The sequence below is a fragment of the Dunckerocampus dactyliophorus genome, chromosome 9, assembly GCF_027744805.1.
Source record: "Dunckerocampus dactyliophorus isolate RoL2022-P2 chromosome 9, RoL_Ddac_1.1, whole genome shotgun sequence".
NCBI classification, from domain to species: Eukaryota; Metazoa; Chordata; class Actinopteri; order Syngnathiformes; family Syngnathidae; genus Dunckerocampus; species Dunckerocampus dactyliophorus.
Genome location: NC_072827.1, coordinates 29,998,786 through 30,022,588, shown reverse-complemented (window position 1 = coordinate 30,022,588; position 23,803 = coordinate 29,998,786). Strand labels below are relative to the sequence as shown.

Below are 23,803 nucleotides of genomic sequence, written 5' to 3'. Positions count from 1 at the left end.
CTGCAGTATGTGCTCGAAGTCGTAACTGCGTTATTTTCATCTTTACGTTACGGATGTGCTGTGACGGTCAAATCGAATGGCAGCCCTCTGAATCGAATCAAATTGCACGATTCGCACCCCTAAACAGAAGTGATTGGTTTTGCGTTAACTTCGATTAAAATCTCTGAGAAAGTACCGACTCTACGCGAACATGAACACAACCACCAGATATAGAAAGACAAAAGCAATCACAGCCTGTGTCAACTCAAAACAAAGTGTGTGCAGGGTGGATAGAATACTGGACCAAGACTGCGTGGTCAAATGCATCACCACTTCATCGAAATGCGGTGCAAACATGAAAGCCTGCCTTGTATCAACAATTCATGATGCTGCAACATCCATTTTCAGGCAACCTAGCTTCAGTGTTCATAAGAGGCATTGCTTTCGTACAACAGCCATCTTTCTACCACCCCCACCAACTGTGCATTTTCAATGTAATAGAAAAGGAAAGTCAGCGAGCTGTACGTAATAGTGAGTTGGGACCTTTGCAGTTAAGTGCATGTTAGTACTACAGTATATACTGTACAGTATATGTGGCATCCATTCTGGTGCTTTGCTAGCACTCCTGATGCGTACGGGTATACTGTAGCTATCACACACTGTATTGTACATGGCTAGCCTTGGCCAGCACTCCGATCCAATCCAATCATCCTGAGTGCACAGATCATTAGCGCACGATCCATCCATGCCAGACATCACAAGCAAATGTAAACACAATGATGGCAATCGGAAACGATGAATAGCAGGACGTCACACAGCAGCAAGCGATCTAATCAACCGCAAGTGCTAAGACAATATTGTATTGACCCAAATAAAAGACGGTACTTTTCTCTGTAAAACAGTCCCAAAAAAATGAGTCATGTTTAATTTTGGCGCTAGAGATGGATATGAAATGATTTAAAAATCAACTTTAAAACAAAGCTAAGTAAAATACTGTATGAATGTATATACTGCACATGAGAAATAGATACATATATAGATTATTATTTATGCACATATTGACAATAATTACAGTATTTTGAAAAAATTTAAAATATCATAAAAATATTTCACTGTGTTTTGTTTTGAAAAACACACACCAGAATCGCCTCACTTGCTCATGTCGCGGAACTCTACAGTATGCGTCACTAGCGTCTTGTGTCGACGTTCACCGTCGTCCTTCTTGTTGTGCAAATAAAAAAAACGTCCGTAAAATGTGAAGCCTATCTATGCCAGCATGTGTGATTGCTCACGTTTCAATCTCATTCCACTTTCTAGCATCTTCTACCCGTTTGCACTGCCTCTCTGGCGGGAGCTAGCTAGATCACGGGCGAGCTGGAAGTGGCTATCACGTTCACGCTAACTTACTTTTTAAAGTGTCACTTAACAACTTTGCTCATTTGTTATCATAATACTCATGGCTTGTCTTCAAAACACTAGATGTGTGACTGAGTTGTTCAACAAACACGTAGTGTGTCCATCTTTAGACAGTGATGCTATCGCAGGGGTTTCCAACAGGTAGCTCGTATGCTAGCAGTGGCTCACCAGCTGATGTTGAGCGTTCATCAAAGAATATTTGCTTCACTGTAGTAGTTTTATAAGTGTTCTATTCAAACATGACGCCTGTATTTAATGACAAATGAGCGTGCAGATGTATTTTGTAAATAAACTACAATTAAATCATGGCAGTTACATCAAATAGCTCACCTCTCCTTTGTTTTACTTTTTAATAGTCGATTTAATAATGCTGCAAGTTGGATACACTTGTGCTACCTTAACTCTGGACTCTCAGGTTATACTCTTTATACAGGACGCATTTCGATAACAAAAATATTGAAATGATTTTATTCTGTTAACTGTGTTATTCTGAGCCAAAAATGATATTATTGAACAATTCATTTCCCATGCATTAGTTTTACTGTAAAACTGGCATCACATTGAATTTAGGCTTGTGCCAAACAGCACAAAATGTTGTACTTTTGTACTACCAGTCACAAAGTACTACTAGACTAAGTGCTCTCAGAAACTCTGCCATTAAATTAACAGCTTTGCGATGTTGTCGGTTCATGTTCTGCTGGTTGTTGAAAAACGTGAAAGAAATACGTTAATAAATAAATACTGAAGTCATCAAAAATGGCAGATGCAGCAGAGGCACGACACAGCGGCAGCAGCCCCACGCAGCCCACCGCCACAGCTTCAGAAAATCCTCGGGGAAACCCTGAAACCTTCGCACATATTTTGTGGTGTGAGCCACAGAATCGATTCGATGCAAAGGACTAAGCGCCTTCCACTCCGCCTTGACTCCCCGACAATCATCATTTCTTTGGCGTGCCCGCTTACTGAACGTCCTTCACACTGTCACCCGGCACTCAAGGCTACAGTCGGCATCGCAGTCATAAACTAGCAGGCGCATGACAAACGTCATATTGCGCGGCGTATTTATGCGGACATGACTCACCCTGGAGATGGTAGCATACGTGTGGGCGGGAGTCGTTGGCGTTAAAAAGATATAGATCAAGAAGCTGCCTTGAGGTTAAATTGAATATATTGTTGGTGAGTAAATCAAGTAATACAAACGCCCTTGTTAATGTGGCGTGCTGAATGAAAGTACAAAAAGGGCTTAAGGTTAGCCATAACTGAAGTGCCGCTCTTGCCTTTTATGGAATGGAACATGGCCAAGAGCTCTGGAGCTGCGGCCGACGATACCTGGCGGTAAAGATCGATCCACATCATCAATCAACAGCCTCTTTCTCATACCGTAGAGCCCGGGCAAAATCGGCACATCAGAGCCATCGCAGTTAATCAGACATCTATTCAACTGTGCCTTTCACACAAAAGCGTCAGAAACAATGAACCGACACACTCCTTGTGCTGCAGCTGTGATTACAAACACCAACTACCAAGCTAGAGGCGGGTGTGTACAGGAGGGAGGACACAGTAAAAACTAGGGCTGTCAAAAATAGCTCTTAATTTATTAATGACATCAATTTTGTTCAAATTAACACATGCGCACCATGTCTCTGGTGTCATGTCTCTGTCGTGAACGCGCTTCATTGTGACCTGAACACAACAGCAGTGCAATTCCAGCACCATACATCGTATTGTATGCATCTCCAACTCACAGACACGGCTCTAGGCCTACTCGGAACCACACTTGCTCACTGTCACAAGACGACAGCGAGGTGCATTCAGGGGCACTCGGGACGTCACAACGTCTGTATTATGCGTGTAGGTGAGGTCTAAATAAACAGAAAGACAAAGAAAAACAGTCAGTAGATATTCTTATCACTGACTAGCATTTTGATGCGTTTAAAATACATCTTTTTCAGACATGTGTGATGTCTTTGAGCATGATTTTAATTTTCAGTTCATTTGGAGCTGCTCATTGATGCAAATATATACAGTACAATTGTGTCCTGTCATTTACGGTTTTGTTAAAAAAAAAATACAGTAAAAAGGACATATTTCACATGTAGCTGCACATAGTGATTAGTCATGATTAATTTGATTAACGTTTTTTATCATTTGACAGCCCTACAAAAACAAACACAAAACAGAAAACAACGGGAAGCAGTAAGCACAGAATAGTCATGGAAATTTTGGCTCTTTTTAGGGAGCCGGTTCTTTTGGCTCGGATCACTAAAAAGAGCCCGTACTTTTGGCTCGGCTCACAAAAAAGAGCCGGCTCTTTCTGCTCCCAAGTGGCTCTTCAGATTGTTTGTTGTCTTAAATGTATTTATTTAGCAAACTACGTGTATTTCGTAAAATTAATTAAATACATGAATGAATTAAAAATACATGATATCAAATGTTTATTATTTAAATTATTTATTTCAATCTCAATGAACAGCTACAAAAATATGTTATAATATAATGTTATATTATAAAATACAAGACGAAGACGTCTCTCAATAGACAAATTAGGTCAAATCTCTTCATGCAAACTTCTCACAAATGAATCGGCTCTAAGAGCACCGCAGCGTGTTTAACCCCGCCCCTCACCCGGTTCAGCATGGACACAGAGGCGCCGCCACACATCTTGACCAATGACATTCGCCTTTAACAGAAAAAAAGACCAGGAAAAACCAATTGTCTCACAACGACGCCAACCGGCTCTCAGGGCCGATTCGTTCACGACCGACACATCGCTAGCACAGAAACACACAACACAAAAAATTCAATCTGTCCATCTGTCATGCGGAACATGACAGCGCCTCCTTTTTTGGTGAAAGGGACGACTGTTCCAACACAACAGGGCAGGAAATATTAAATCTCACACACTCCAATCCCGGTACTGTGAAATGCCCTTCCCGACAGTCGGCGCCCTCCCTCTCCGTTTGATACTACCATATTGTAGTTTGTATATTTACGTGTCTTCTGGATGCATCCAAAGCTTTTGACCGAATAAATCGAGGCAAATTGTCAAAGTATAAGAGCGAGGGGTCCCTCCATATTTGGAGGATCGTACACTTCTGGCATAAACATCAAACCACGCAAACGAGATGGCGGAAGAGCATATCTTCATCCTTTCTAGTGACTAGTGGGGTCCGACATGGTGGATTACTGTCACCTGTTCTATTCAGTTTGTGTATGGATGATCTTTCCAAAAAATGTAAAGCGTGCAAAACTGGATGTGTGGTGGGGGAGAGTCTAGCTGGCCACCTGCTGTACGCTGATGACTGTCGCTGTGTCTGCTTACAGTGCTGGCTCATCGCACCTGCTCAGGATCTGCTCAAGTTATGGGATGCAGTATGACATTCAATTTAACGCAAAAAAGAGTCTAGTTATGATTGCTGAGACCAAGGAGGATCATGGGATAGATTTTCCTTCACTTTTTATGGCTGACCAAGAGCTAAATGCGGTGAACAAAGTCATACATTATTCGGAAAGGTTTATGTGAGGACGACGATGTGCGGTGTCAGCGCAAACCAATATGCTAGCGCGCAATTTCACACGTGTACAGATGATATTAAAATAGACTACTGTACTCCACTCTATACAGCTCATTTGTGGTGCGGTTACAGTAAAACCGAAATGAAAACGCCTCAGGTGGCATTTAATGACGCATTCGGTATCTTGCTCAAGCTCCCAAGCTGGACAAGCGCCAGTCACATGTTTGGAGCGAGCAATCTTCCCACCTTTCATGCCGTGTTAAGGAATTTTATGCACGGTATACATTTATGCGGCAATTAATTGATATTAACCACTGGAACAAACGCCTGTACTTACTGTAATTACAATAAACAGCAATGATTATATCTGTGTGTCGTGTTGTGTTGTGTTTTGTAACGACCCTAATGAGGAGAAGCGGCATAAAAGATGGATGGACGGATGGACGGATGGACGGACGGACGGACGGACGGACGGACGGACGGACGGATATGGACCTGTGTGTCTGCAATAAAAGTTTATAAATATACCAAAAAGCAGCACAGGAAAAGCCAGCTCATACTTCACTTTCATTTCTCGTGAAACATATAAATTACTTTCACAATAGCTGAAAATTGCCGGGTTGACTTCATCCTCACATTCCGTGTTGGTGCCTTTTATACAGAACAGCAACGCAGGAAAAGCCGGCTTTTACAGGCAGTGTGAAACCTGCTAATATTTCACTTTCATTTTCGGTCAATCTTATTACTTGCGGAATAGCCAAAAATTTGTCGGGTTAACTTCATCCTCGCATTCCGTGTTGGTGCCTTTTATACAGAACAGCAGCACAGGAACTGCCGGCGTTTACAGACAATGTGAAATGGGCTACAACCCTCTTGAATGTCGAGTAAAAATCACTAACTGAAGACTTTCATGGTCATTTCCCGAAGGATCACAAACATTCTGGTGTTTGCATGCAGTGAGAAGTGAACGCTGATGAATTACTGCTAACAGATGGAAGGTGGAGGACGGCGTCTAATGGAAGGTGAATGGCTGCATCTCCTCTCTCATCTCCTGGCTATCAGATATTGATTGAACGTGAAACATCCCATGCAGGCTGCAACTAATAACACCGCACAGGATTCTAGTGAGCACTTTCACGGTCAGGTCCTACACTGATGCAACATTTGTTTCTGGTGTCAGTCATCCCGTCCTGTCTATACTTCCCATGCCTAATTCCCCTCATCTCCGACGTTCCTCGAAACCCTTTCTCGTCTTGGAAAAGACTTTCTCTCTCAGCCTGTGTGTTAAAAATATGCCAGACGCTCCTGCAGGCTTCCCATTTCTTTCCCTCTGCTGCTACCTGCCGCAATTCAGCAGGTCAACTTCACACATCTGCAACGTTTCTCTGCAGCACACACCCACACACACACGCAAAAAGGACACATTTGAAGTTGTACATGCACTGATAGGGAGAGGCTACTTACAGCATTTGATGAAATGGTAGTGAGACATTTTTAGAGTCACGTAAAAAGCCAGGAAGGAAGGAAGGAAGGAAGGTAGGCGTTGAGATGGTCAAGCAGGGCGTCCAGTCAGCTGCTATTGTATTATGAACCTACCCAAAACTGTGTGTGTGTGTGTGTGTGTCTGTGTGTGTGTGTGTGTGCGTGCGTGCGTGCATGATTCACACAGCAGCAGCAGCTCCAACTGCAACAACACACACACACATACAAACACACACACTGAACGCCGGCATCCGCTGCCCGGGAGGACCGGTCGGCAAGCGAGCTGCTTCCTAGCGCTCAAGAAGCAGCAGCATCCTCCTCCGAGCCATGACCGTCACACGTGTTCCTCGCGTCACAGACTGACTGACAGCCGGCTCGGCCCACCTCCCGCTCAACACACCCCCCTTCCGATGACGCAATGCTTTTCTGTCTTCACCTCCACACACGCGCACAATCCCCTTACCTTTTACATACGCATGCACAAATCAAAAGCTGTGTATAATTAATTTAATTGTGCCTTCATACATCACAAAGAAAACGCATGACATTAAAAAAAATGGAGGGAAAAAGGGGGATGTTCTGTGTTGGGGGGGTTGCATTGTAATGAAGGAAAGCTAGAGAGAGAAGCTGCTGCAGTGCGGCTGTTGGTTGCTGACAGGTTAAGAGCGTGTCAGCCGCTCTTAAACTAGCCGCAAATGGATTGGAATGGTAAGTGTCGTTTTCTGACGCGTGTGCGTGGCCAGTACATGAACACACACACACACACACACACACACACACACACACACACACACACACACATCAAAGTTAGTAGTAAGAGTGTGTGTGCTGTCAGTGTGTCTGTAGGTCAAAGCTTTTTCAAATATGTGTGAATGGAGGAGCTTTGCATTTGAAAGAGGATTTGCATGGAGGAGGGTGAGGACGTGACAGCGAATGAGGGACGCAGCAGCGACGAGGCTGTTGAGACACAAATAGCAGGGGTGGGATATGACACCATCACAGTATCCACATAACTCGAGGAAAAAAGGCTAGGTGTAAAACAGGGGTGTCCAAACGGTTTCCCACAGAGGGCCACATGACTGAACGATCAAAGGATGCGGGGGCCACTTTGGTAGTTTACGTTCTGGAAAACCAACTCATGCAAAGCGGCACGTAGGAGCGCGTACGTCGGGATGTAACCCCCCCTTAAGATATGCGAAGAAGTTCAAATGAACTTACATTACACTTTTTTTGTGCTTGTTTTTCCAGTTTTTGGGGGTTGTTTTCACATTTTTATTTTACTAACACATCAACCTTCGTCTCAATTTTTTTCCTCGTGATATTATAACTTCCTCCCGACCAAATGTTCCAAAAATCTTTGCCAAGTGGAATGTGATCGCTCCTCTACAGTTACATTTGGGATAACAGTCATAATTGTATGATAAAAACGATGATGAAAAAAAACGTGGAAATTTTTATTATTTTTATAAGGGACAAAAACTAAACATTGGACTAAAAATACAGAAAAACATTACACAAAAAAATGATTATGCAAAAAAAAAAAGTGAGACGTCAAGAAAAAAAAGTTGGATTTTTTTACTACAATAAATTTTTATTATGAACAAAAAATTGTGATTGGAAAGTAATTTTGTGAAAATAAAATGAAAAAGTGACGCTTCTCTTCCAAGAAAATGATTTTTGACATTATATAATAAAAAATAACTAATAATAATACTACTGTATATAATTTTACAATTCCAATAGCATTGTATTATGAGGGGGAAAAAAATAATTTTAAATATTTGGACCCAAAAACAATGAATTCTGTGAATGTAACATTACGCAAAAAAAAATGTTGAATTTGAGCTACAGCCATTCTATGGCACAAGTCCTCATTACTCCGCTCGCTATGCAACCCTGGCAAGGAAACAGGAGTTCAGAACATTCAGAGAAAGCCCCGCCCCCATCACATAATGAAATAAATCGACAGAGGCCATCCCTCGCAGTCACAGTGTGACAAGAGCTCGCTCGTGATACACATTCGGATGTATTTTCTGCAGAAAACACGAGCGCGGGGAGATGAGATAAAAGCATATGAGATGCAGGTGAGGTTTATTTCGTGAAGATAGCAGAGCCAGCCTGAAAGGGAAGAGCGAGTGAGAGGCACAGAGTGCAAAAATGGATGTGTGTGTGTGTGTGTGTGTGTGTGTGTGTGTGTGTGTGCTGGACTAATTCCTGTCATTGGAAATCAGGTCAGAGAAATGTGTTGCGTCTTCTGGCAGGAACCAGTAAAAAGTGATGCACAGACAACCGCAACACACTGTTAATGCACCCCATTTATAATACATGAGGACACTGTAGCTGTAGTCGTGCCACAATACCCTCCCCGTGAAGACTTTAGCAATAACATCACAAGCTCACAGCCGTGGTGGATGTGACATGACAAATGTCATGCTTCCACTTCCAAATGTCACACGGCATTAAGGCAAGCATGTGGAATAATTGGTTCATGCTCCCAGGCTCCCCCTACTGTGGTCAAGTGTAATTTACACGCATGCCACTGTCCTACATGCAAATCTGCAGTGCGTGCCAGCACCCATGCTGGAGCCAACAGTGTGATAGACGTCCTAGATGGTCCACCAATATGAAGACAGCTAAACAAAAGGTTTTCTTTTTTGGGATTTTTCTAACTTTAACGTCTTAATATTACACAAGAAAGCTTGTAATGTTGCCGGGTAAAAATTCCACTAGAATAAATCATTTTTATTGAAAAAAAATCATCTAAATTGATGTAATTAATTTAATGTAAATTTTTTAGAAAAAGCTCATAATATTACAAGAACAAGAATCAAAATTCTACAAGAATAAATTGGTATTATTAAAAGAAAAATTATTATGCAAGAAAAAGTTGGGATTTTATCAGAATAATTTTATAATATGACAAAAAAAAACCACACAATTTTGCTAGTTTTGTGAAAAGTCAATCAGAAAAATATTATACAATAATGAATTGTATAATATCAAAGAAAAAAATATATAGCAATTTATAATATAATACATATACATATACATATTCTATGAGGGTAAAGCTGTAATACTATGAGACTATTTTGTGACTGCATTGTTGTAATATTACGCAAAAAAAGGTCATAAATTCACAGTGAAAAAATTGTGTAAAAATGTAATATAGTGTGAAAAAACATTTAATTTTGCAAAAAAATAATTCAATACATATTTTATCATTTATTTATTAATAAAAGAATTGCCATAAATATATACATACCTTCAGGAAATTCAACATTTCCTCATTAAAATTCAGAACTTTAGTCTTTAGTCTCTTATTATGGCATTTTTCCTAACGAAGAAAATACCTTTTTCTTCTAACATTCTGACCTTTTTCGTGTAAAATATGACTTTTTCTCATGACATTACCACTTTTTTCTCCTAAAATTCTGACTTTTCCTATGGTGTAATTTTATTTTATTTTATTTTATTATTATTATTTTTTTTTAAGTCTGGCCAATTAAACCTTTGTGGACTCTTCAAAAAACCACAACATACTGTTACATTAAGGCCTGTACACGCTGCTATTAGCGCCCACTGTAACACAAGTAGCGGTGATGGGCTGAAGCTACACAAGGTGACACAAGGTGACACAAGGTCTCCACGTGAAACATTGTGCTGCGAGGCAAGTCGACACGTCTCTAGCGGAGCGGTGAGCAGCGGGGCAACGGTGTGAGAGTCACTTCCTAATCATTTTTTACCTCGCTGGTGTTAAAATTAGGTCACGCAGCAGAACGAGGCGCTCTGCTCACAGACGAGATTGACTGAAGGAAATACATGACATTACAGTCTAGCATCAAGTGATGCTGTGAATAACATCAAACGGACACGTCCTTGTCAGCATTGCGACTGTGTTACCGGCGCCATGTTTTACGTTGCACATAATGGCTCCGGTCTTTATCTTCTAATTGATACAAATATTCCAGGACTTTGTGCTGCTGAAGAGTCCCAATTACGGCAAAAGCCAAAAGCTGGAAGGAAGGTTTTGCAGCTTAATGTATTAAACATAAAAAGAGATCTCTTTGGATTAATTATTCATCATATTTACACAAATAAATATTTATTGCTCTTCTCCAAATTTGGAATACTATTTGCATTGATTAGAGGTAGAACACATACAGAGTGCGGACACTGCAAACAGGAACCTTCAAACGCCAATAAAACAATAGGAAATGTGATTAAAATATGTCATTAATAAGAGACCGTAGAGCCAACCCCCTTTATACGTACGCCACAATTCAGACTGAACCATTGCAAGGCTAATACGCGCATTCTTTGCATATTTGGCATCCATCCTCTCGCTATTACGGGGCAGGTGCTCTGAATTTTGCATGCAAATAATCATAACGGCAAATATACAGTGGACCCTCGGGAGTTTGTTTATCACGTTTAATGGGGTCCAGACCTGACCGTGATAAGTCAATTTCCACCAAGTAGAATTCTTTATCAATGGAATACTTTTGTAGTTATGGCATAGAAAACTGTTTACGACCTTCTAAATATGATTTTTAACATTATTAGAGCCCTCTAGACATGAATAACACCACTTTAGTCAACAGAAAATAAGCCATTTAACACACAAAGGAAATACGTGCTCGTGTGTGTTGCAGTAAATACAGAGTTGAGTTTTAGCTTGTCGTGGGTTATGGTTTTCACCAGCAGCCCGTGTTATTATTATGTTATCATTATTGTGCCCGTTGTGAGATCATTTAATCCTGCAATAAAAGGCTGTGACTGCGACTAGTGACCAGTGTACAATACTACATTCACAATTTGAATGAGTCTTCTTAATGGCTTCTATTTGTATTTTAGTTCATTTAGCCATTTTTATGCTTGAAAGTGCTTAATTTAGGCCAAACATGTGTACAGTTTGTCATCCTCTGTGTTTAGTTTGCATGTCAGTTTGTTTATTTTCCATTATTATGCCTCTGTTCCTGTTCCATGCCTTTATTTTGTAGGGTTTCCTGTGTCTCCCGGTCCTGTGTGCTGCTTTTACTTTCCTGATTACACGCACCTGCCGCTAATTTAAGTTTCCCTTTATTTAGGTCAGCCCGTGGCGTCATTCCTTGTCGGAGAATTGACTGCTATGACAGCTCGCTGTTGGAATCCCGCCACTGCTCAGCAGTTATTATTAATCAAATGAACACCTGCACTTTGGGTCCTTCTCTCTGCATCCTGGGGTCGAGCCACAACACAACGATGCCAAGACGTGACACAGTTTGCTTAAATATGCATATGTTTTGACTAATATGACTAATCATGTTCAACCACGACACAGAATGATTTATTAATTCATATACTGTACTTTTGAAAGTCCCGTGATAGAGTGAAGCCGCGAAGTTCAAACCGCGATGTGGGAAGGGACGACTGTAAACTTGTTCTGCTTTTTCTACGCCACCAAAAGAGCCCATACCCTTTTTGTGATGATAACCATAAAACCAGAAATGACGCCGACCTCAACCTTGCTGTCGGTTAGAAATGTCTCTGTCCTGGCTGTACAATACTAGTCAACACTAGTCTTTCAAAAATTAAAACAGAAGAACACTGTCTTTCCTCCCTTTTATGTAGTGTAAATTCACTTCTATTTGCTTATGTATTTATACTCTCTAATTGTAAATATGCAAATCTTCTGTCTTATGTTCTACATGCTCTTTTTCCATCAAAAAGTGACAAAGCACCAAATCGAGCCACTTTTTCATGTCTTACTGGACACTTCCGGGGACATTTAACGTATCGCTCTTCTCAACGAGCAGCAGGTGCTGCTGTGGGCCCCTCCTCCATCTAAAAGCACTCACAGGCAGCCCGGTCTTGTTTGTGGCGTGAAAATAACGATAAAAACAAGCGATAGACGAAAGTTAATTTGTAGTTCTACACGCGTTTTGCTTTTCATGTTTTTTTTACTCACTTTTTGTTTCTCCCGCAACGTTATTTCTCTCTCTTGCAGTGTCCGCAACGACGACATGCACACGTGTCATGGCCCTTGATGCAAGTCACGCGATGATTATTTCTTTTTCCATTATTTACGAGGGGAAAAACTGATTGTAAATTGCATTAAAAAAGCATTAGTGTCGCACAGAAAGGCTTTCTTTTTTCGGTCATACCTACTGGTCACAATGACACAATGGTCATCAGGAGCCAGTCAATAACCCTGACAAAGGAACAGTGCAGTTGTGCATGAGAGCAGCTGCACATTTTGCCTTTTTGACTTTGTTCTGGCCCGGCAACAACGATAAAACGCTCGAATCCTGCTGCTGATGCATGCTGACAAACCACAAAGTGAATTTGTGAGCAAGCAAACACACACACACACACACACACACACGCACACACACGCGCATGCAGACAGTTATATCTAAACCTTATCATCATCCAGATCACTATGTCACCATGCTGTGCTCACAAACCTCCTGACCATCCCTAGGATCAAACACTGAATCTGGGGGGACAGAGCCTTCTTTGTTGCCGTCCCCTCCCTTCGGAACTCACTTCCATCGGTGACACTGCTGACCTTATCGGCTTTAAGACTTACGGTGTAGACCTGCGACTATATCACAAGTCCCTTGCCACTTCACGCTTGGAATGTCACGCTTTTTCAAAAATGTATTAATTCAAAAGTCACTGGGTGTCACTGATGTTAGTGTCATGTTCCGTGAGACACACAATCACAAGACTTGATCGCACGAACAACAGGCTTTTATTGCAGGTGCAATAGTAATAACATAGTAATAATAATAATAATCATATTATTAGCTACAGTAAAGCTAAAAGCTACAACTCCGCCACCCACTCCCCTAACAACACAGATGAGCATGTGTCTTATTTATGTCTTATATGGCTTGTTTTCTGTTATTCTACATATCTAATATATTGGGTAATACAGGTCAGTATAGGTGTGGTATTTCATGTGTAGAGGGCTCTAATAATGTTAAAAACAGTATTTAGAAGGTCATAAACAGGCTTTCTATGCTCTAACAATGAAAATATTACATTTATAAAGGATGAATCCTACTTTGTGGGAATTAATTTATCACAGTCGGGTCTGGAACCAATTAACCGCAATAAACGAAGGATTACTTTAGTTGTCCCCGCTTACTGTGTGGGAACTCGGTATGAGAAAGAGGCAAACGTTCAGTTGCACAGTTCCAGCCATAATGCAAATCCAACACAATCTGACAGCACAATTGCCTTTTGCATGCTGAAGCAGGCCAAAATATTAGATGTTCTGACAGTGGAGTGACCTGAGGGTTTGAACAAGCAGCATTCCTTCTTCACATACAAGCTTATCCGTCTGTAGTCCCTGGGATGGATTTATGCATCCCGTATCTAAATGTTGATCCTTTCATCCCCAATGTAATCCCTTCCCTCATTCAGGATGCCGGCCAAAAAAGAGGAGAGAAAAAAAAAAAAGAGCTATGGACTGCCGGCCTGGCTTCCAACTTTGTCCCTCACGGGTCAATGTGGGTCAACTGGGTCATTAATCACGCTGCCTGACAAACAGCAGAGGCTTTACCAGTGAAGCCCTTGTGAAGGGAGGCTTGCTGGAACAAGGGCGAGTGGTTGACCTTGTGGTTTTGATAACCAGAAGTTAAGAAGCTAACTTTGCTAAAAAAACAAACAAAAAAACAACTTCACTGTGAATGAAAGCAGCTGAAAGGACGACATTCGGTAAGTTGTGAAATTAATCATTGCTGGACTCAGTCGTGCGCAATCAGCTGTTCACTCCCAAGCCGCACATTCTCCAAACCCCACACAGTATATTTAGATTCCGCGGCAACTGCACGGCACATCTGCTTTTCCTTCTATTCCCCCAAACGGCAGCTCCCGATGAATCACATGACCACCACACACACAGACGCCTCACGTGTTGTTGAAGAAGAGTGCCAACATAAAGACCGATCACAATAGGGACACATGCGCTTGCCTTTGTCCAGCCTGTTGAGCGAAAAGGCTTGCCAGCGAGGGTCAGTCCACCCGAGACGCCAGAGAACCGAGGAGGGAGAAATGGAGACCGACGGAGACCCAGCGACAGCAGCCTCCCCCTGCCACCAAATCAATTTCACACTCCGCCGTGATGTCATTCATTCAAGCATTTCCCCCCTGTAACCATGGCAACACTACCGCTTGGATTTCTCTCCGTCTTCTTTGTCCCTCCCCCAGACCCCAGCCAAGAGGTACAGTTAGACCCCCTCCACCAGGCATCCCTCCCATACAAGTAGGAGGGGTACAGCAACACATGCACACACACAAAAAAAGGAGGCGCCAGGATCCACCACAACAGTTCAGCACACTTTTGTCGAGACAAGTGTCCTACAAAGACAACTGGTGGACGAGCGGTGCGGGCACCGGGAACGTATCTCGTTTCGACATGAGCCAGCTGTCGCATCTGCACATAACCCAACAGATGGGTTTGTCTGCCCGATATACCGACACAAGCCCAAAAAAAAACAAAAAACAAGCATGAATAGTTAATGACCGCCGCTGTCGTTGGTACGTAGGATGCCATGTTGACCTTGGCAAAGGGGAAGGTAAACCCGGCAAACGCCGACATTCAATTACAAGCTGCCTTCACCAGAAGTCTTCCAAGCATTCTCCTCCAATAATTACAGCAGGCGTGGCCCAGCGAGCCTCCCCTCAGAGAACATACGGGGGGGCCCCATCTGATTTTGGCGTTTTGCTTGACTCTGTTTACTCTTTCACCTCCAATCAACTGGTTTTGTCCTCAATTGAAGTTAACTTGGTAGGTTTAAAAAAAATTTGACTTGGCTTTTCTTTTCCACCCTTAAGTGTTCTTGCTGGCAAAAAAAAAAAAACATCACAGGCTTCACTACACATCCTAAAATAAGCCTGGGCCTCTGCCAATGATCAGTTAGCTATGGACATGGGAGCGGTAAGTTTGGTCCTTCAGTGAATAGGCAAGGGGTCTCAGACATGCGGCCCAAGGGCCATTTGCAGCTAACAGGACCATATTTTGTGGCTCCCTACTTGACATCAAAGATGTGTGTAAGTACGGCCGGCAAAGCCTGGACAAATTCAGAGGTACAATCGTCCCTTGCTACATCGCGGTTCCAACATTGATCCTTCAATTCATCACTTTTTTTTTCAAAAAATGTATGAATTAATAAATGAGTGCTGTTTCTTGGTTGGCTGTGGCCTATTATTAGTAAAAAACTATTGAAAGACAAGTCATATGTGGTATTCTGGTCACGTTACATTTATGAGACATTACCTTACATTACGTTACCTTAACTTGCACTACATGGAGTCAGCCATGGATGCAGAGCCCAAAAAGTTATACTCCCATTTCGTGTGGAAGTGGTACATTTTTGGCTTCTTCCCCACTCATTTTCAAACCCTTTCTTAAGTTTAGAATAAACTAGTTAGCTCGGTAGCTTGCTATGCTTAAAACGGCGGCCGTCTCTTATGTCTAAGGCTGTCTTCGACTGAGGATTTTCAAATCTGATTCGTTAGATTTTGTCTGTTGTTGACTAATAGTCAAATCTTTTTTTGTGGTGGTGGATGCACTCTATGATGTCACCGAGGTAAAAAGACTGAGGTGTAAAAATGTTAAGGGGCTAAAAAAAATTTTAAATAGCACTAAAAGAGGGCAGAGGCTGTTGAGATCTCAGTCTGTCACACTGATATGCCTCTTAATTTAGATTCCTGAGTGTTCCTCTTGAAAAGGCTCTGACACGATCGCTCACTCAAACTCAATTATCCAATCATCCACCATAAATTAGAAAAGATGCTTGATCTTGTAATTTTTTTGGGTACCATAAATGATGTTACATGCTTATATGCTACAATCACTAAAAATATGTTTCTGTTGAACGTAACTGCTTCGATTGCCATTTCATTCCACTTCTCTAACGCAGAGGTGCAAAAACTCACTATATAAATAACAAATTCATTGTTGAACTTTAATAATGATTTGGGGTGCCTGAGAAAGTCGACAGGAAAACTAGCTCTCGTTGACCACATGGTCATTTACAGCAAGTAAATGTTTCCATACGGCGCATCATAAATACATTTGGCCCGACACAAATATATTTGGTGCTACCGGTTCGGCCTCGCTCATACACGCATGATAATGCGACCGTGTGTGTATGTAGCTTGTTGTTACAGCTCCATACAGTAGGGGACAGCATGCATTGTAACTCCGCTTCTTAACGCACCTCATGCGCACCTGGTCTGCCAGAGAATAAGAAGACATAGCAGAAGGGATCATTTTATTGGGAAATACGTTTGTCTTGTTTTTCATGCTTTTGACTCACTTTTTGTCTCTCCAGCAACGCCATTGGTCTCTCCTACGATTGTGCAAATTAGACGATGAGGTCATCTTCCCCCCCAACCCACCAACGCAGACTGCAGTCCTGTGGGAAGCGCTGTACAGTACTGCAAGCGTGACAACGCAAGGGTTTTACACCAATGGCAGAGCAGTGCTACCGACATTTTGAAGCGCATGTAGAGGTTGGTAAAGCTGAGGGATGGTGAACACTCACTTCAAATGCAGCTACGTGCCCTCTCCTTGAGGGGAGGTTGCCTACAGCCACAGCTGTTAATATGTTAGCATGTTTTTTTGACCCGGTGCTAATCAGAGACCCACTGAAATAGAACCGTTACTAAAACCACATTTTTAATCAACCTGCACCTTTGTCCCCTTAACACACTCGTCTTGATGCATCCATTGTTTTGATCCATTTCCCACATTCCCGTATACATCCAGATACACTTTTGCCCCAGTTCATTAATTCTATAATTGCAGACACACCAGAGTATCATAGCATTGTCATAGCAAAGGGTAATTATGCACCATTTCACCTAATTTAATAATGGTAATATGGGAGTTGACTTTTTTGATATCACAGCCAGACATCATCTCTTCATCTTTACAGCATCTCTGACGCACCGAGGGCTTTTCTCTTTTAAAAAGAGAACGTGCAACCGACGCGCGATCTCTATTCGGCACTCGAGCATCCCCGTAGGTGGACGAGTCTTTGCGTGTAAGGGGGGGGAGGGCAGTGCCTTACAAGTTCGATAGGGATCGTGGTCGAGTGGAATGATTACATTCCACACAGCTTCCCTCCTACACGAGGGGAGGACCAGCTGTCTCTTGAACGGCTCGTTCTATCCTTTTGGTTTTGTTCCGCCTCGCTGGTCATGTCATCTCCTTTACTGTCATCTCATCTTGAAAAAACACCCAACTGTATGAGCCCTAACACCTCCTCCATTCTAGTGAGAAAGGGTAAGTTGTGCTCGCAGAAGGTTGCAATTTGGATCAGATTTCCTTCAGTCATGAGTTGTCCCTGAGAATATACTCATTGCAACCACATTAAATGTAGTTCCCATTACAGGGATCCCATGCACATAGAGTAAATATAGCTTTGGCAAGTCCTGGCAAGCTCAGGGAATGACCCCCCCACCCCCACCCCGCCCGCCCATACAGTATTAACCCAAATATAAGACAGTATTTTTCCTGGGTCATCCTATGTTCTGCGTCTAGGGATTTATACATGCAAACCAGCACGTGGTGCCAAAAACGACTTCTACTCAAAAGAGTCTGAGCTTTTCTTCCTGTCACTCATACACACAACTGAAGATGCAGCAATGACATAGAGACCTGCTGGGGAAAAAACGTGTCTCCAAGGTTGAAGGAAAGATACCATCATGTGTTAACTTAAGCACTTCATTATGTCTCCCAAGCCTAAAGAAGGCGCTTCTGGTGGAAGTGCACCACAAGGAAAGCAAAGCCATCACCATGGGAGTGAAAATGAGCAGAAACACTCACCAATATCCGCCGCACTTTTGGCCTCAACATTCGACTGTCGTGCCCATCATTGAGGATGAGGATCATATTGAAACGTCTACCCAGACATTGTAAGGATGACGTCGAGGTGGCCAATCAACAATCTCTATTTTGCAAAAACAAAACAGACGACCGTCGGCCAAGTCAAAACAACATCAGCAAACTCAACTCTCCTCTCTGCACGCAGCCGTCCTCCTCGCCCACACACACACACACACACACACACACACCGTTGCTGTAAATGTGTTCCGGTGCTCGGGGAGCTGAGTGGGGGGACAGACAGGAAGTGACATCAAGGGTTCAGCATTTTATGGCAGCAAGAGTAGTCCGGGTTAGGGATTATTGTGCCTGTTGTGAGATCATTCAAACCTGCAATTAAAGCCTGTTGTTCCAGCGCTCAGGTCTCACTGCTGCTGTCATTAGCTTTCAACCGACAACTGCCTGGTCTGGTGATCTTCACTTTCCAGACCCCCAAAACTGTATAGAAACAAAACAAAAATTAGAATTAATACTTGGTAGCCATTTGTTCTCAGTAACAAGGCTAACGGTCTGTTTGACTAAAGTAGCATGAAATAACAGATGATACTGTTCCACTGCAGTCCTATATGAGGCGTGAGTGCACTTTACAAAGTAGGCGCCCACACCCGCAATCTGAACACCTGGCCCCGAATGCAAGTGGACTGCAACAGCAAATAGCAACAGTGGGTCATGATTCCTGTTGTGTATTTTTGTAGAATCCTAACGAACCAACAAGCAGGGATCACACATAACCTGCAGCCTCTTTCCATTGAATAGTGTGACAGTATGCACTAATTCAGTCTAAGGGGGAGTCAAACCTATGGCTTTCCTCATAATCCCACTGACCCCCTCAGCACTCCTGTCTGCCCAGTCAGCTGTCTAGCCTGTGATGTCAGCCTCACAAAATGCAATCTATCTACTTGGTGGGTGATGGAAGCAAGCAGACCCTTCACAATCATACACGGCCCCCACTGACGGATTTTCACAGAAGGGGAATAGTGGATCATGCAAAAAAATAATGGGAGTCTTTAGGATCTTGTCATAGCTGCAGGGTTTCAGCCTTTCAACAGAAGTGTTTTATATGAGCACGGGGGATTAGTAAAAACCATTACATAATAAAAGGTTACGTTATCAGTACAGTATGCGCTTGAGAAGTGCTAAATAATTAATAAGTAAATAACTAAGTAAAACATGAATAGTGATTTTTTTTCTTTCCAGGCGTCATTTCAACATGCTTATCTGTCATACAAGTCTAAGACAGTACTCTTAATTAAAATAAAGTAAAATTACTCAGCTGACACATAAAAGAGACTGGCTGGGAAGGTGTGCACTGTCAACTTGTTGCATTTTATAGGCATTTGTATTGTTGTACTGTTGTTGTATTGTACCTACACAGTTTCCTGCGTCGCAGTAGTTCTATGGTTTTCATCACACTTACTTTTACTCTAGGTCAGTGGTTCCCAAACTTTTTAGTCATGTACCCCTTCAGACATTTGACTGAAGCCATGTACCCCGTACTCCTGCACGTAATAAGCATAAACCTTTTTATGTTAATTAACTTGAAATATTGAATGTAATTAATTGGTTAATTCATTTTATAGGCATTCCGGGTCAAAACTGTGTATTGGTGGTGGTGTACATGTTGAATTTAAATAAAGTTTCACATGAGCACTGATAAATTGATAAGTAATCATCCTACATAACTTTTATTCAAGTTTAATGTTGGCATCCTTCCATTTGAATGGATTGGATTTGAGCTTCACTTTTTTTGTCCATTCACAATGTCTATGGTTGAAGTCTGCATATTAATTTAATACCAAATTGAAGGAAAAGTTAAACAATCATGATAAAACTTTATCCAAAGTACAAAAATACATACAACCAACGAAGCCCCACTCACAGTGACAGGTTTTCACTGCAGCGCCGTGCGGGGATTGGAACACCGATATAAATGAAATATTCAAGATTAAGCACTGTTAATGCGCAAAATAATCATCAAAGAGGCGCACTCGTAGTTGAGCGTTTGATGTTAATTGTTTTTCATTTTTATTGGCGTACCCCACCTTTGGAATCTAGGCTCTGTGCCATCACTAGTACTCTTCTGTGGTCACCACTAGAAAGGCAAAACATTCGCATACCCCTAGTGGTACATGAGCAAATTGCAGGGGTTACATAAAAACATTTCATTTCCAAGGTAAGTAAATATTCTCAGTCATTTCATATTAAGCCACACAATAAAATGGAACATGTGCGGTACAACTAGTTTCCCCAGGGAGACAATAACCTGTGGCACAGCAGCGCCAAATTCAAATCAAATCTGAGCTATGAGGCTTTTTTCCCCCAGAGCATTTTGGTTGAATGGCAAATTGAAAATCCTAATTTGCATAATGATTTCAGGCACCGTACAGTAAGTAACTAGCATACCACCATGTGATTCCTCACAGGTCTGGAGACACACCTGTTGACACCATCGCCTTCAGGTTCCTCAGCAAGACACTCCTCATCTTGGAGGAGTGTTTATCATCGTGTGGGAAAACTGCCATGTAACCCAGTTTCTGCTTCACAATGTCACCGTACATGTTGGAATTCATGTTTCCCCTCAGTGAACCGCTGCTCCCCAGTGCCAGCAGCAGTCATGCAGCCTCAGATCGTGACGCTACCACCAACATGCTTGACTGAAGACCAGACACTGTCTTAGTAGTCACTTGTGTTGCCAAATACTTAGACAATAATGGCTGCCGTGTAATTTCAGTAGTAAATCTATACCGCTATATGAGCTGTACACTGACTACTCTAAGGATGTCAACTTTAAGTATATATAGTTTTGTCCCTTGAGAAGATATTCTGTTATAAAAATGGTTCTCAATTTTGTGAAAAATGTAATGTTCTACAATAAAAGCACTTTTAGCTGGAGTCAACAGTGAAAACATAACCTGACAGTGTCAATCAAAATGGAATATCCCGGTAAAGACAACGTTTTTGATACAGCTCTTGCTTGTGCATGGCCCCCGCCATGCACACACACTTGTGCGCAAACACACACTGTCTGAATGAGCCCATCTGTGAGCTCTTGTGAAACAAAAGCTGAGTTGGTGCTGGTGGTGACACACAGGCAGAGTTATGTCCGTCTCCAGCACACAGCCTGCGGTGAAAAGACAACGCACGCTCACGGTGTTTTCTTTCTACTTCCTTACATTAGAGCCCGTCTTGTGTCTTTCTTTATGTCTCCTCGCTGAAGATTGCCAGCATCATGCAAGCAGACTGACAAGGTCCTCTGAGAGTGAGATGATTTCCCCAGCTGACACAAACACACACAGCCTCGCAGGCTTTTCGGAAGCGTGTGTGCGCGCAGCCAATACTGTACAATCACTGTTTTCTTTTTTTGTTGTTTTGCTTGCCAGACGGCACACATGCAATATCTAAAGGCAAACAACAGCATGCAAGGCAGTGAACACAACAAAGACAATGGGCTTTTAAAAAGGTGATTTTCATTGCCAAGCATGGAAGATGACTTGTTGTATTTTGACAACGCACATAGAGCCAAATGAACAGTACAACACACAAACATACCTCACAGTAGCAGCTCCTGCTTTGACTTCTTGATGATTCCTTCCAGTCAAAGAGTAACATCCAATGTGGTATCAGCATCAACACGTTGAGACAGAGCGAGAGTGAACCACAACTCTCCGACTCCAATCCTCTACTGACGTCCCATCAGAGGGCTGAGAGGAGACACAAGGGTGAGGGAGGGATATACTGTAGTGGGGAAGGGTGGGGAGAGTGTGCCAGTTTGGTTGAACTAAGGAGTGAAAGAGAGGGCCTTTTAAAGAGAGAGAGGAGAAGAGAACACGACTTAACTTTATACTATAAGTGTGTGTCTGAAAGAATACAGTGGAAATATTACATCAAATAAAAGGACAATAATACAGTAGTAATATTTATCAAAGTTAAGCTAAAGTTGGGTGGGCTAGACCAGGGGTGTCCAAAACTGCCAGGGGAGCATTTGCGGCCTGCGGCTGTTTTTTTTTTTTTTTAGATTGATACACAGATAGACACTTTATTAATCTCCAAGAAAAATTTCCAGCAGCTCTGCAAAAATGTCATAATGAACTTAATCACTTAATCACAAAATAAAAGAACCATGGCAAGACATGAGACAAGAAAATAGAATAAGAATAAATATCACATCAAATTTGTAGTGCAAAAATACATAATAATAATAATAATAATACCTAATAAGATAATAAGTCCAGTCCTGTGTGTGTTTTTATCGCTCCCCCTCTGCTGTGTTGAAAAGCCACATGGCCTGGGGGAGGAATGATCTGCTCAGTCTTTCAGTGGAGCAGGTCAGTGATAGTAATCTGCCACTGAAACTGCTCTTCTGTCTTTTATTGACCCCCGGTGCATTATAAAAATATAATTTAACAAGAACATTGTAAAAATTTATAATAAATTTTAAAAATCTGCAGGAATTGTACCAGAATAAAATCAAAAAAACGAAAAGAAAAATGTTGTAATCCAACAAGAAAAGGTAATAATTTTCAGAGAATAACTTTGTATTATGAGAAAAAGAACATTTTTTCTGGAATAAAGTTGAAATATTAAAGAAAAAACTGTTGTTAAAGTCGGAATTTTGTGAGAAACAAAACAAAATAATTTTTGGAAATTTGTTTGGGGGAAAAAAGTTATAATGTGGGAATAAAGTCAAAATATTCTAGGAACAAAATCATAATATTACACAAAGAAAATACAAAGATTATTCAAGAAGAAAGGTGAAATATTTGGATTTTTTTTTTTAAAGCAAAAATTGGGGGAAAAAAAAGAGCAAAGACGGAAGTTCATACTTATAATACGCTTTTTCACCTACACCACTAAGCTGAGCGGCGTTTTTTTCTAGAAACATATCTAACGTCTTTTATATCTACATGTGTTGCCTCCTTTCATTTTTAAGTACGCGGCCCTTTGGGGGAAAGGTTTGGACACCCCTGGGGCTAAACAGTGCAAAGAAAAGAAATGTTTTCATGAGATAAAGTGTATCTCTCTCAAGGGATCATAAGAAATATAATTAAAGGTAATAAGAAACAAGGAATTTACATTTTGTGTAAAACTGACAATGAGAAGTTTTTTAAAGGATCTAAGTTATACTTAATAATACTTGGGATGGAAGATTTACATTTTTTCAAGCCGGTAGTCAATAACTTCCCCCTTCTCAAGACCAAAACCAATAACTTATTTATATTCTATAATTTCTTAAGGTTTGATTGAAATATTTTGTGCACACATAATGAATGACTCAAACCAAGTTGGATTTGACAAACTGTACCTGTGGATTTGTCCTTAACCAATTATCATGACATCACTATTAACAACACACATTAAAAAAAAAAAACTAAACGCTGTGGCGATAGGAACAAGCCCTGGGCGTCATAGCGATGCTGGCATTTCAGGTGGCTGATAAAGTTTGATGTGTTGAAGCTCAGTGGGTTTTTCCCCTCATCGTAGAATGTTTGTAGACCATTTGGCTAAATGTCTTCCTCTAAAAAATAAG

General features: G+C 41.6%; 1 protein-coding gene across 11 annotated transcripts in view; it reads right to left on the bottom strand.

Moving 5' to 3' along the window:
• The window catches only part of myo16 (myosin XVI), a 131,655-nt gene that overhangs the window by 100,551 nt on the left and 7,301 nt on the right, over positions 1 to 23,803 (bottom strand). For 3 of the 11 annotated variants that reach the window (XR_008572398.1, XM_054786536.1, XM_054786538.1), the window contains exon 1: positions 14,356 to 14,530. Coding sequence is in view for 3 of the 11 variants with exons in the window: in XM_054786536.1 (XP_054642511.1) it covers positions 14,356 to 14,512 (157 nt within the window). In the remaining 8 variants the exon portion in view is untranslated. Of the gene's footprint in view, positions 1 to 6,374; positions 6,900 to 14,355; positions 14,531 to 18,219; positions 18,344 to 18,467; positions 18,501 to 18,606; positions 18,715 to 21,825; positions 22,076 to 23,803 lie in introns of those variants that run through there. The other 8 variants (XM_054786540.1, XM_054786544.1, XM_054786541.1 and 5 more) reach the window with 7 other exon arrangements.